Source organism: Lipotes vexillifer, unplaced genomic scaffold (genome assembly GCF_000442215.2).
Source record: "Lipotes vexillifer unplaced genomic scaffold, Lipotes_vexillifer_v1.1 scaffold1158, whole genome shotgun sequence".
Taxonomy (NCBI): Eukaryota; Metazoa; Chordata; class Mammalia; order Artiodactyla; family Lipotidae; genus Lipotes; species Lipotes vexillifer.
This window is the reverse complement of record NW_006793745.1, coordinates 39,205-52,413: the sequence shown is the minus strand read 5'-3', so window position 1 is coordinate 52,413 and position 13,209 is coordinate 39,205. Positions and strand designations below refer to the sequence as shown.

General features: G+C 44.0%; 1 protein-coding gene, 1 non-coding gene and 1 pseudogene across 3 annotated transcripts in view; 2 read left to right on the top strand and 1 right to left on the bottom strand.

Moving 5' to 3' along the window:
• The window catches only part of EIF2AK3 (eukaryotic translation initiation factor 2 alpha kinase 3), a 71,171-nt gene extending 67,591 nt beyond the window's left edge, over positions 1 to 3,580 (bottom strand). Inside the window, exon 1 of one of the 2 annotated variants that reach the window (XM_007466722.1) lies at positions 3,053 to 3,580. In XM_007466722.1, coding sequence (XP_007466784.1) covers positions 3,053 to 3,369 — 317 coding nt within the window. In that variant the 5' untranslated portion in view covers positions 3,370 to 3,580. The remainder of the gene's footprint in view (positions 1 to 3,052) is intronic. The other variant, XM_007466723.1, reaches the window with a different exon arrangement.
• On the top strand, positions 3,394 to 12,636 carry LOC103077501 (eukaryotic translation initiation factor 4B-like; annotated as a pseudogene).
• On the top strand, positions 7,377 to 7,449 carry TRNAG-CCC (transfer RNA glycine (anticodon CCC)). The gene has a single exon. It is a non-coding gene; the product is annotated as a tRNA-Gly (tRNA).
• Positions 12,637 to 13,209: the final 573 nt, after the last annotated feature.

Sequence of the window (13,209 nt, the reverse complement as noted above, 5' to 3'; positions counted from 1 at the left end):
TGTGCTCCGCAACGGGAGAGGCCACAACAGTGAGAGGCCCGCGTACCGCAAAAAAAAAAAAAAAGATTTCTCAAACTTTCCACACTATCTTAAGTTACCAGGCAGACCCTTAAACCCTGGCCTATCTCTTCCCAGCCAATTCTGTTTGCCAAAGATCACTTACTCTCTGGCAGGCAAAATTCCTCTATTTTCACTCTTCTTTCTGAGAAAGAAGTGGTCCTCTTGCTTGCCAACTACCTTTGCCTCCTCTTCTATTCCTTTCTTTTTCAGCCTGTCTGTATAGGCTCCCACCCTCTGAATGTATAAAGATCAGAGGCAGAGGTCCCATCAGGTTTAACAGTGAGGGACTAAGGAAGTGGAGCCAAAAAGGATGAATCTTTTTTTTTTTTTTTTTTTTGGCTGCGGAGCGTGGTTTGGAGGATCTTAGTTCCCTGGGCAGTGGAAGCGCAGAGTCCTAACCACTGGACCACCAGGGAATCCCCAAAAGGATGGCTCTCTAACTCCTCCTATTAATTGTGCTCATCCCAAATCCCTCATCTTCTCAGTCCTCACCCTATGCCTCCAGCCTAGCCAGCTGTATCTTTGTCTCCTTTGCTAGCTCATCTTCTCTAAAACATAAGGCATTTCCTGAGATTTTTATCATGAGTCTCCTCTTCACACAGTTTCAACCATTTACCCTGACGTCTCTCCAACTGCAGTCGCTTGTTTCCTATCTATATCTCTCCCTCTGGATGTCCTGCCAGCACCTCCAAGTCACCATGTCCAGCACCAAACCCCTTACCTTTTCCTCCCTGCTCCCCTAAATCTTTCCACTTTCCCACCTGTGCTCTCACCTTTTAGCCACCCTGTCTCCACCTTCAGACGGCGGTACCCAGGGAGGAGGAATCAATTCATTTGCCAGGAACCAAGGCTCTGCTTCCGATCTCTCAAATCTACCCCTTCTGTTCTATATGCACTGGACAGTACACCTCTCGTCGGCACCGCTATAACACGCTCCTTTTGGTATCCTTTCCTCAAGTTTTCAGTACACAGCATTGCTGGAGAAATATTCCTTAAGCACAAACTTCAATCAGGTCTGGCATTCGAGATACTCTACACCAAGACTTCTCAAACTGTAGTGTGTATGTGAATTGATGCTGATCTTGTTAAAACGCAGATACTCTTTCAGTGGATCTGGGCGGTGCCTGCTTCTGGATTTCTAACATGTTCCCAAGTGATGACGATGTTACTAGCATATGGCTGTATATATATACAGTGTGCCCCAACCTATTTTTCTAGCCTTATCTTCTATCCCTCCCTGCCCAGCACACATGTATGTCTGTCTGTATCTCTCGCGTATGCACAGGTCACACACCACACACACACACACACACACACAGACACACACACACAGACACATGCATACAAACAAAATAATGTGCCCTAAACATATTTCCCAGCTTTTGTGCCTCTTGCTGTCTCCTCGAGTCCAGCCTCTGCCCATCACAGTTCTACCCACTTTTCTGGAAACAACTCATTCTGCCACAACATTTTCTCATCTTCTCTTCCACCTCACCTGGGTACCCCACTCACTGAACACTACAAAAACCCTGGGACACTGATGGCATGCAATTTGCATAGCTTCTGCCCTGTAAAGTCATTATGGGTCCCCTTATTTAATCCTCACTGCTGAACTGCCCTTCCTCTCGGAGGGCAGGGGCTATCTGCCTAACCTCTGCAACCCCTGGGCATCCTGGGGGCCTCTTGAGTGCCAATAAATACCTGCTGCAGTGCATGTGTATTTTAAGAAAAATGAAACATGTTTCTCTACTTCAAGGAACTTACTTTGAGCGAGTGCTTCAGAAGTTTCTTTAAGACAAACAAAAACGCTCTTTCTGGAGAGCTAACTCATTAGCAAAACCTATGAAAATTTTGCCAGACGTTTGCCACTTTAAAAACATCTACATATAAGCATTCAAGGGGTGCTTCTAGAATTTTAGTACATATCCTAGTTATGGTAGTCTCCAGGCAAAATATCAAGGTTCTGATATTTAACTGAAAATTTAAACCTAATTTGTCACAATCTAGTAATTACCACGTTGTAAATTTACAATACTTTCTAATCCAGATTCTGGATTAATTTACCTAATGCTCCTGTTATCATTCCATTTATTAAATCACTTTCTCCCTGGGTGTGCTAAGATTAGCCATCTGCAAAATATTTTACCATTAAAATGCCTTACATTTGTGTCCAGACTTTGAAAAGTGCTTTAAAACATGTATCTTGAAATAACGTTTTTAAGGAGATGAAGCAACTCAACCAAGACAGCCCTATATTAAATGTTTATATAGTAAACCCTATAAATATCAAAGAACTACCAAAATTCAAGAACACACCCATAGCTCCTAAACTTTAGTGTGTTCAAGAATTGTCTGGAGTGCGTGTTAAACTTGCAGATTCCAGGTTCTTACCCTGAGAAAGTCTAATTCAGTAAATCTGGGGTCGGACTTAGAAAACTGTACAGCTAACCAGCATCCCCAGGTGCTTCTGATGCAGGTGTTCCGCAGAACTCAATTACAGAAATACTGACCTCAACCCTGGTCCGTGGGCACTACAGGGATATGTTTAAAGGGAAACGTTGAAATCTCTTTGTGAAGTCCTTTCCCCAAACAGCTGTCACACCAGCACAGACATAAGATAATTCACATAAGAAAAAAAATGGGGTCTGTAAGTCCCTTGGGGTACTAGTAAAGCTCGAAAGCAATGCAAGAGGGAAAGTGACGTTTCTTTCCCACCTCGACGTCCATTCTCCGAGCATCCTCCAGGTACCCTGGAGGATGCTGCGTGCGCCTGGGAGCTAGAATCGGGCGCCGGGGAGCGGAGCGAGGCCAGTCTCCGGTCCAGGGGTTGGGGAGGCGGCCCCGCGCTCTCCCCCAGGTCAGCAGCAGTCCTCCGCCAGCGAGAGGCCGTGGCCGAGAGGGGACCGCGGCCACCAGATCCTCCGCGGCGCACGCGCCTAAACAAGTAGACTCCCGGGGTCAGCGGTCCGGGTGCTCTGCCCGCGCCCCTCACCTGCGGCACGGCCGAAGATCGGCCTCGTCGTCCGGTTCCGGCTCCCGCGGCTCCTGCTCCCCCGCGGCCGCCGGCAGCGCCTCGGCGTCCTCCACCGTCACCTCCGCCGCAGTCACGGCGCCTGCCGCCTGCACCCGCACGGCCGAGGTTGGAGCGGCCGCGGCCCCCAGGCCGAACGCCGCCTCCACTGTCGATGCGGGGAGGTCGGAAGCGCGCCGCGCGGCCACCGTCCCCGTCACGAGCCCCAGCTGCAGCGGTGGCAGCAGCAGCAGCAGCAGCGCCCGTGCCAGCGACCCCGGGCGGGCGGCGCGCTCCATCAGCGGCCCGCCCCGCGCGCGGGCATGGAGGTGCAGCCGCCGGCGCCCGCCTCTCCCACCGCTCGGAGCCCCGGACCAGGGCGAGGACGTGCTAGGGACCCCAGCCGCCGCCCCGACGGTCAGGACGTCCAGCCGCCTTTCTCAGGCCACGTCTTAGCCCGGCCTCAGCCACCGCCACCTGAGTGACAGCCTCCCTCGGACATCGCCCATTGAGCAAACTTTCCGCGCATCTGCTCTTTGATTGGCTGCGGCCTTTGCCACTCTGGGCTCCCATGCTAGTCCTGCTGGAGAAGGTGGGCTTTCCCTGGTTGTCAACAGCACGCCTGCCAATCAAATTGTATTTCCTTAGCCCGAGGCCCGGCCCTCTTCCGGACGCGGTTACCAATGAGAAACGCTCCTCCCGGCAACCTTCTTACCTGATTGATGAGCTCCGCAGTTCCCAGAATAGCTTTCCCCAGAGCAGATTGGCCATTGTGCTGGTTGGCCTCGCCCCTCAAAGCGAGGCGCTAGAGAACACTTGAAGATCACTGGTGGAAGCGGATGCCCCTCAAAAGTCTGAGATAACTTCTTCTTGATTGGTTGGAAGCGGCACTTAATACGTGGCGGATTCTGAATGTGGAGAGGCAAGTCCCAAGTGAAAGGCAGAGTGGGAGGCTAGTCCCTGGTGGCGGGTAGGCGGCCGACCTTCAAGGGGTTACCGCTGTAAAACCTGGTTCTTTTGGATAGGCAAAAGAAGAGCAGGAAAAATGAGTGACCGCACAAAACATGTAGTTCCTGAAAGTGGAAGGGGTAACGTGAGTTGGGGAGACGATCCTGCGTGTGTCCGCGACGGTGTTGAGAATTACGGCTGGTTAGAGATGCCGGTGACCTACGTGATCCAGTCTATCCGACACGCCCCTTCCTCATTATAAAGGAGAAGGAGCCCTGGCCCGGTGCACTTACGTCATTTTTCTAAAGTCACATAGCCAGTTATTTACAGAGCCCTGACTTGCATCCAAGCCTTCTGATCCTGGTCTGCCATGCTTTGTACCTCACTATAGAGCAAAGAAAGAGTTAAAACCGCAAAAGGCCAAACTGGAGAAGATTTGAATGTTCGGCTAAGGCTTTAGAACTTTTCATGCAGTTAAGGACACCGTGAAGATCTTTGAGTGAAGTGATAAGAGTTGTGGTTTAGGAACAACCAACTGCTGTGGATTCTTCAGCAGTGTTTTCAAAAGAAGAACATCAAAGATTAGAAGACTGGTTGCGCAGCTATAGTTGGGAGGCTATGACCCCATCAGAATTCTGAAGATTTTTTTTTTTTTAAGATACCGAAATACAAACATGCTCTTAATTTCTTGTGTCCAAAAGCAAAACAAGCAACCCCCCCCCACTTCGCCTTCCACCTCCCACATTTCATTGTTGCTCAGTACAGCGAAACTCTGAGCTCGTTGTCTTTAATTCCTCTTCTCTCCTTGTCAAACACACTACAGTCGGGCTTTTGGACACCCAACTCCACCAAACTGCTCTAGCTGTGGCCGCCATTGCTAAATTCAAAAGAATTCTCCATCTTCATTTTATCAGCTATAGTTAACCCAGCACATCAGTCTTTTCCTGTATAAAAACACTTTTCACTGGGTTTCCTGCTTCCACGTGGGCCAAATCATAACCCTCATTACCACCCCCATTTTAACTTAATCTCCTCTTTGAAAGCCTTCGCTCCAAATAAGGTTACATTCGGAGGTACTGGGGGTAAGGACTTGAACATATGAATTTGAGGGGGGACACAATTCAGCCCGTAACACCCAGATACTCGTGAGACTTGTTCCCTCACTTCCTTCAAGGCTCTGTTACCTTCCGAGTGAAGCCTCTCAGAACCACCCTTCCTAAACTCCTCCCCTGCTTTATTTCTCTCCCTAAATCTTCAAATCTCTACATACTTGTTTACTGTCTGTCTCCCTCCACTCCTATATAAATTGCATGAACATTTACTCATTGATATATTCAAAGAACCTAAAAACAATACAAAGTGTTTTTAATAAATATTTGTTGAATGAATGAATATCTGAGGACAGAAGGGAAAGGGATAAATGGAAGAGATTGCAGTTGCTGCAGATAGAAGGGGGCGATTAAGGAGGCAAGATCCCAGAGTATCTGGAGAAAACAGAGACTGCTATGCTTTCCATGTTGAAAGTGGAGATTAGAGAGTACCGCTAGAGAATAAATTACTTTGAAATGAAGAGAAAATAGATGAGAGAGCTCAAGCTAGTTGATCACTATCTACTCAACAAAACAGGAGATAAGATCTCCTAAGTAAGAGGTTATAAGAGGGATGTGTCAGAAAATTAACCTGAGGTGAAAAATGATGGTTGACTACTTGTAATGGCTCATTTGAAATTAGCTAGTATTGATATATATATTTTTAGTGGACCTAGTCCTCACAGTTTTGTAACTTTTTCAAAAAATGATCATGTCATGAGCAATAATCTGAGCTAATGAATTAGGGATCTGCTTGCCACCTGTAAATGATGCGGAAGTTTTGTTCACTCATGTGTTCATTTACCATTCAGGGAGTACCATGTAGCCACCTGCATGTAATGGGAATAAAGATGTGAACAAAACAGGCATGGTCCTTGCCCTTCTGAAGCTTAATATCTATCTAGTTAGGGAGCCAGACACTAATAATATATTATTAAAACCAAGACAAGTGCTACGATGAAAAAGGCACAGGCAGAAGAGCAGTGGTGGGAAATGTCAGGAAAGTCAAGCTTCATACTCAGAAAAAAAAAAAACAACATGCAAATATTTCCATTTTGGAAAAAGGAGAAAGTCCTGAGTCATGGTCATCTGAGTGGGAAAAAAATAACTGGGAGGGAAAAGAGAATCTGCCAGTTTTAGGACAGCGTTGCAGAGCCACAGTGACTGCATGGGAGCTCTGGAAAGTGAGTCTGAGCACCTCAGGGAAGTGTATGAAAAGTTGGGACCAGGCGTGATGCTGATCAATGAGTCTGAGCCAGGAAAAGAAGCTGGTGTTTCAGTCCCTGAGCCAGGGCTGCCCAGAACAATTAAGATTCTAAAACAGCTTGGTCAAGAAGGTCAGGAAAACAGGTTAGAGATTTAGTATCATAAGCTCGGTCCATGAACAGAGAATGTCTGTATCTGTTGAGATTGTATCTGGTTGTAATTAATGAAACAAAAATGGCCACATAATGGCTGAAACAAGGAAGGGATTTATTTTTCTTAGTGACACGGCAGTTCCACAATTGGTTTATTTAGTCTTACGCTCCTTCTGTTTTTCCACTCTTCATGTATGACTTTTGTTCCTCGTGCTTGTCATCTCATGAGTTCAGGATGGCATGCCCAGCATCATTTCTTTACTATGGGTAGGAAAAGGGGAACAACAGAAGACATTTACCACCTGAATTTGTCCCTTTTAAAGAACTTCCCTGGAAGCCCCAAATAGAGGACTTCCATTTACAATTCAAAGGTCAAGACCATGTCACATAGTCTGCTAGGATAGCATACTGCCACTCTGAGCGGAACTGGGGTTCTGCTAGTGACGATGAGGAGGGGATTTGTAATCTGCTTTATTGAACTATGTAGCACATGTACGATAAAGTCTTCCTACTGAAAGCGCATGCTTGGATAAGTTTCGACAAATGCATACACCACAGTCAAGATAACAGAATATTTCATCACCCCCAAGGGCATCCTCACATCCCTCTGCAGTTTGTCCCTCCTTTCACTCCCCAGCCCCCAGGTAATCACTGATCTGTTTTCAGTCACAATGGATTTTCTAGAATTTTTAATAAATGTGATCATACAGTATAGACTCTTTTGTGTCTGGCTACTTTCACTCAGTATACTTTTAAATTCATGCATGTTGTTGCATGTAGCCATACTTTGTTCATTTTTCCCGCCGAGGAGTGTTCTATTGTATCTATGCCACGTTTGTTTATCCATTCACCTAGTGGTGTACATCGGGATATTTCCAATTTTTGGCTATTACAAATAAAGCTACTGGGACTTCCCTGGTGGTCCAGTGGTTAAGGCTCTGCACTCCCAATGCAGGGGGCCCGTGTTCAATCCCTGGCCAGGGAACTAGATCCCACATGGCACAACTAAGAACCTGCATGCTGCCGCTAGAAGATCCCGTGTGCCACAACTAAGACCCAGCACAGCCAGATAAATAAATACTATTAAAAATAAATAAATAAAGCTGCTATGAACTTTCATGTACAACTCTTTTGTGGAAACATAGGTTTTTATAACCCTTGAGTAAATACCTAGAAGTAAACTTACTGGCTCATGTGATTGATGTATTCTTAACAATATGACAATTTGCCAAATAGTTTTCCAAAGTGGTCATACCATTTTACACTCCACTAGCCTTGTGTGAGAGTTCAAGTTGTTCCAAATCCCCACCAACACTTGATATTGTCGGTCTTTTAATATCTGCTATTCTAGTGGATATGCAATGGCATCTCACTGTGGTTTGGGTTTGCATTTCCCTGATAACTAATGATTTTGAACATCTTTTAATGTACTTATTGGACATTTATATATCTTCTTTTGTGAAATATCTGTTCAAAGGATTTATAAATGAAAGAATTTATATAGATAGGCACCCAGCAGAGTTTGCCATATGAAATATGCTGTGTCCGTGGGCTATTGCCATAATAATAATAACAATGAAGTGGCTTAAAAAAAATTTATGCTTTCACACCCTGTGCCTGAGGATTGAATGATGTAGCCAAACCACTTTATTCTTATGTCAATGGCAGAAACAAAAAAAAAGATGAGTGGAAACTTACAAGCTAGAGTCAGAACCACAGTACTGAAAAAGAAATAAAAGGAATCCAAATTGGAAAAGAAGAAGTAAAACTGTCACTGTTTGCAGATGACATGATACTATACATAAACAAAATTGATAAACCATTAGCCAGACTCATCAAGAAAAGAAGAGAGAAGACTCAAATCAATAGAATTAGAAATGAAAAAGGAGAAGTAACAACTGACACTGCAGAAATACAAAAGATCATGAGAGGTTACTACAAGCAACTCCCTGCCAATAAAATGGACAACCTGGAAGAAATGGACAAATTCTTAGAAATGCACAACCTGCCAAGACTGAATCAGGAAGAAATAGAAAATATGAACAGACCAATCACAAGCACTGAAATTGAAACTGTGATTCAAAATCTTGCAACAAACAAAATCCCAGGACCAGATGGCTTCACAGGCGAATTCTATCAAACATTTAGAGAAGAGCTAACACCTCTCCTCAAACTCTTCCAAAATAAAGCAGAGGCAGGAACACTCCCAAACTTAATCTACGAGGCCACCAACACCTTGACACCAAAACCAGACAGACAAGGATGTCACAAAGAAAGAAAACTACAGGCCAATATCACTGATGCACACAGATGCAAAACTCCTCAACAAAATACTAGCAAACAGAATCCAACAGCACATTAAAAGGATCATATACCATGGTCAAGTGGGGTTTATTCCAGGAATGCAAGGATTCTTCAGTATACGCAAATCAATCAATGTGATAAACCATATTAAAAAATTGAAGGAGAAAAAACATATGATCATCTCAATAGATGCAGAGAAAGCTTTTGACAAAATTCAACACCCATTTATGATAAAAACCCTGCAGAAAGTAGGCATAGAGGGAACTTTCCTCAACATAATAAAGGCCATATATGACAAACCCACAGCCAACATCGTCCTCAATGGTGAAAAACTGAAAGCATTTCCACTAAGATCAGGAACAAGACAAGGATGCCCACTCTCACCACTCTTATTCAACATAGTTTTGGAAGTTTTAGCCACAGCAATCAGAGAAGAAAAAGATATAAAAGGAATCCAAATCGGAAAAGAAGAAGTAAAGCTGTCACTGTTTGCGGATGACATGATACTATACATAGAGAATCCTAAAGATGCCACCAGAAAACTACTAGAGCTCATCAGTGAATCTGGTAAAGTTGCAGTTTACAAAATTAATACACAGAAATCTGTCACATTTCTATACACTAACAACGAAAGATCAGAAGGAGAAATTCAAGAAACAATCCCATTTACCACCACATCAAAAAGAATAAAATACCTAGGAATAAACCTACCTAAGGAGACAAAAGACATATACTCCAAAAACTATAAGATGCTGATGAAAAAAATTGAAGAAGATACAAACATATGGAAAGATATACCATGTTCATGGATTGGAAGAATCAATATCATCAAAATGACTATAGTACCCAAGGCAATCTACAGGTTCAATGCAATCCCTATCAAATTACCAATGTCATTTTTTGCAGAACTAGAACAAAAACATCTTAAAATTTGTATGGAGACACAAAAGACCCTGAATAGCCAAAACAATCTTGAGAAAGAAAAAACAGAGCTGGAGGAATCAGGATCCCTGACTTCAGACTATACTACAAAGCTATAGTCATCAAAACAGTATGGTACTGGCACGAAAATAGAAATATAGATCAATGCAACAGGATAGAAAGCCCAGAGATAAACCCACACACTTGTGGTCAATTAATCTATGACAAAGGAGGCAAGACTACACAATGGTGGAAAGACAGTCTCTTCAACAAATGGTGTTGGGCAAACTGGACCAACAAAAAAAAAGAAAATAAATGAAATTAGATCATTCTTTAACACCATACACAAAAATAAGCTCAAAATGGATTAAAGACCTAAATGTGAGACCAGACACTAAAAAACTCCTAGAGGAAAACATAGGCAGAACACTCTCTGACATAAATCTCAGCAATATCTTCTTCAATCTGTCTCCCAGAATAATGGAAATAAAAATAAACAAATGGGGGGCTTCCCTGGTGGCGCAGTGGTTGAGAGTCCGCCTGCCGATGCAGGGGACACAGGTTCGTGCCCCGGTCCGGGAAGATCCCACATGCCGCGGAGTGGCTGGGCCCGTGAGCCATGGCCGCTGAGCCTGCGCGTCCAGAGTCTGTGCTCCGCAACGGGAGAGGCCACAACAGTGAGAGGCCCCCGGACCGCAAAAAAAAAAAAAAAAAAAAAAAAAAAAAGAACCTTAGGAAAAAATACACATTGCCTTCAAAGGAACAATAGTAAGATTGACAGATTACTTAGACGAATGACAATGTTAAAGTGGTGTAAGAAATGAACTGACAACTTATAATACTGTACTCAGTGAAAACGTCTTTTAAAAAATGAAAGCAATACAAAAACTTTAAAAACAATAAAAGGACCTGGCTGTCAGCAAACTTAGAGTAAAATAAATACTGAAGGGAGTTTTTCAGATAGAGAGAAAATGATCCAAGATGGAAATCTGAAAATGAAGGGCACAAGAACTAATGATTATTGAAAAGGGTAAATTTGGGGATAAATATAAATGAAAATTATTGTTTTGTAGAATAATGCTAATGCCTTTTGGAGCTTTAAGTATTACATAGAATTTAAATGTACATAATATTAAAATACATGGGCTTCCCTGGTGGCACAGTGGTTAAGAATGTGCCTGCCAATGCAGGGGACATGGGTTCGAGCTCTGGTCCTGGAGGATCCCACATGCCACAGAGCAACCAAGCCCGTATGCCACAACTACTGAGCCTGTGCTCTAGAGCCCGTGAGCCACAGCTACTGAGCCTTCGTGCCACAACTACCGAAGCCTGTGCACCTAGAGCCCATGCTCTGCAAGAAGAGAAGGCACCGCAATGAGAGGCCCATGCACCACAACAAAGAGTAGCCCCCGCTTGCTGCTACTAGAGAAAGCCCCGTGCACAGCAACGAAGACACAACACAGCCAAAAATAAAAATAAATAAAATAAATAAATTAAAAATAAATAAATAAAATAAAATACTTAACAATAGCACAAAATGTGGGAGTAGGCAAATGCAGTTAATGCAGTCAAAGGTCTTTGCATTGTCTGGGAAAGTAAAGTACTAATTTAGGTTATACTGTATTAGGTCAAGGATGCATGTTACAATCTTAGGGTTATCACTTAAAGAATAATAAAGGTTGTATAACTAACAGAGAGAGGAAATGGAATAATAAAAATATGTGATTTATCCAAAGTGGGCAGGAAAATAGGAAAAAGAGGACAAGAAACAGGTGGGACAGGTAGAGAAAAAAAAACAGTAAGTGGTAGTTATAAATGCCAGTATATCAGTATCTACATTAAACATGTATGGGATAAGTCCTCCTGCTATAACACAAAGCTTATCAGACTAGATAAACGGTAAGAGACACACCTTACCTGTAAGGTGTACACGCAAAACTTGTACATGCAAACAGTAGCAAAAAGAAAGCTGACGTAATCATAATTATATCTGGACAAGCTTATTTTTAAAATGACTTAAAATTTTTAAAAAGTAGACTTTAGTACTTTTTAAGAGCAGTTCTAGGTTTACAGCAAAACTGAGCAGAAAGTACAGAGTTCCCAAATACCTCCTCTTCCCACATACCCACAGCCATCCCCTCTATCAAAATCCACACCCTCCCAGAGTGGTACATTTGCTACAGTCAACGAACCTGCATTGATTCATCATTATCACCCCAAGTCCAAAGCATTTACCCCGTGAACCCAGCAAGGAGGTTGAAAGGTTTTGGTTATACTGAGTTTGGGGACCTGAGTTTGGATTCCTTGCTCAGTATGCTGGGCATCAGTGAAGTGTTTCTAGGGAACAGGGGATTTCAAATGGACATTGCTGATCAAGTACAGGATGAATACAGGAATGATCGTTCTTTTGGCCAAGATAGAAATCGGTATTCTGACAAAACATGTATACACCGTAGGGCCCATCCTGCTGCAGACAACTTTGATGACTACCCGCCCAGAAGAAGTGATGATAGCTTTGGACACAAATGTTGAGACCATTGTGACTCACACTGATACCATGATGGGTGTCAGGGTGAGTAGTAGAATGGTTCACACCGGATATGGATTGATATGGGAGCTGAGATTGCTAAGATGACTGAGGCAGTAGAGACTATGACAGAGGCTATGATTACAGGACAGGCAGTGGCAGGAAGACCATTTGGTCATGCACCATAGGGATGATAACTACAGAGAAAGAGGGGACCACTATGAAGACAGATATGACAGACGAGATGACCAGTCCTGGAGCTCCCGAGATGAAAATAGGCATGATGATAGAGGTCCTCCCACCCACAGACCCAACGTGAACGTAAAGCCTCAGGGTACTCCCAAGGAAGATGGTTCCTCTGCTAGCACCTTGCAGTCCAGATGAGCAGCCTCTGTCTGCAGAGGGGCAAAGCCTAACTGACACAGTCGCTAGACACGTCCCCCAAAACTAGAACTTCAACCTCGGGAGAGACACAAAAGCTGCCCAAGTAAAGAAACTCAGGAAAGGAGAGGAAGTAAGTCATCACAGACGGATCTCAGCTGCATCTGGCAGAAATGCACGAAGAAAAGAGAAAGAAGTCTTTAGAAAAGGAAACATTCAATAAGGAGGAAGATTGTCGCTCTCCAACTTCCAAGCCTCCCAAACCTGAGCAGCCTCCAAAGGTAATGCCAAACCCTCCACCAAAGAAGAATGCTTGGGGGAAGCTGATCTCAGAGCTCAGACATAGAGCGACAGCAGTAGTTCCGGCTCAGCCATCTGAGGAAGGACCAGCAGGAAAGGTGAAAAGAAAATAGATGGGTGAATGTCCCAAGAGGTCAGCGTGGCAACTCCAGCCCTAATCCAGTACAGGGAGGGAACAAAGACGACCAGAGGAGTAAGGTGGGAAGGATGGTAAAAAAAAGGATCAGGACTCCTGATCTGTGCCTGAGCCAAAGAAGCCTGAAGAAAATCCAGGCTTCAGGTTCAGTTCTGCAAAAGCAGTCATGCTGTCTC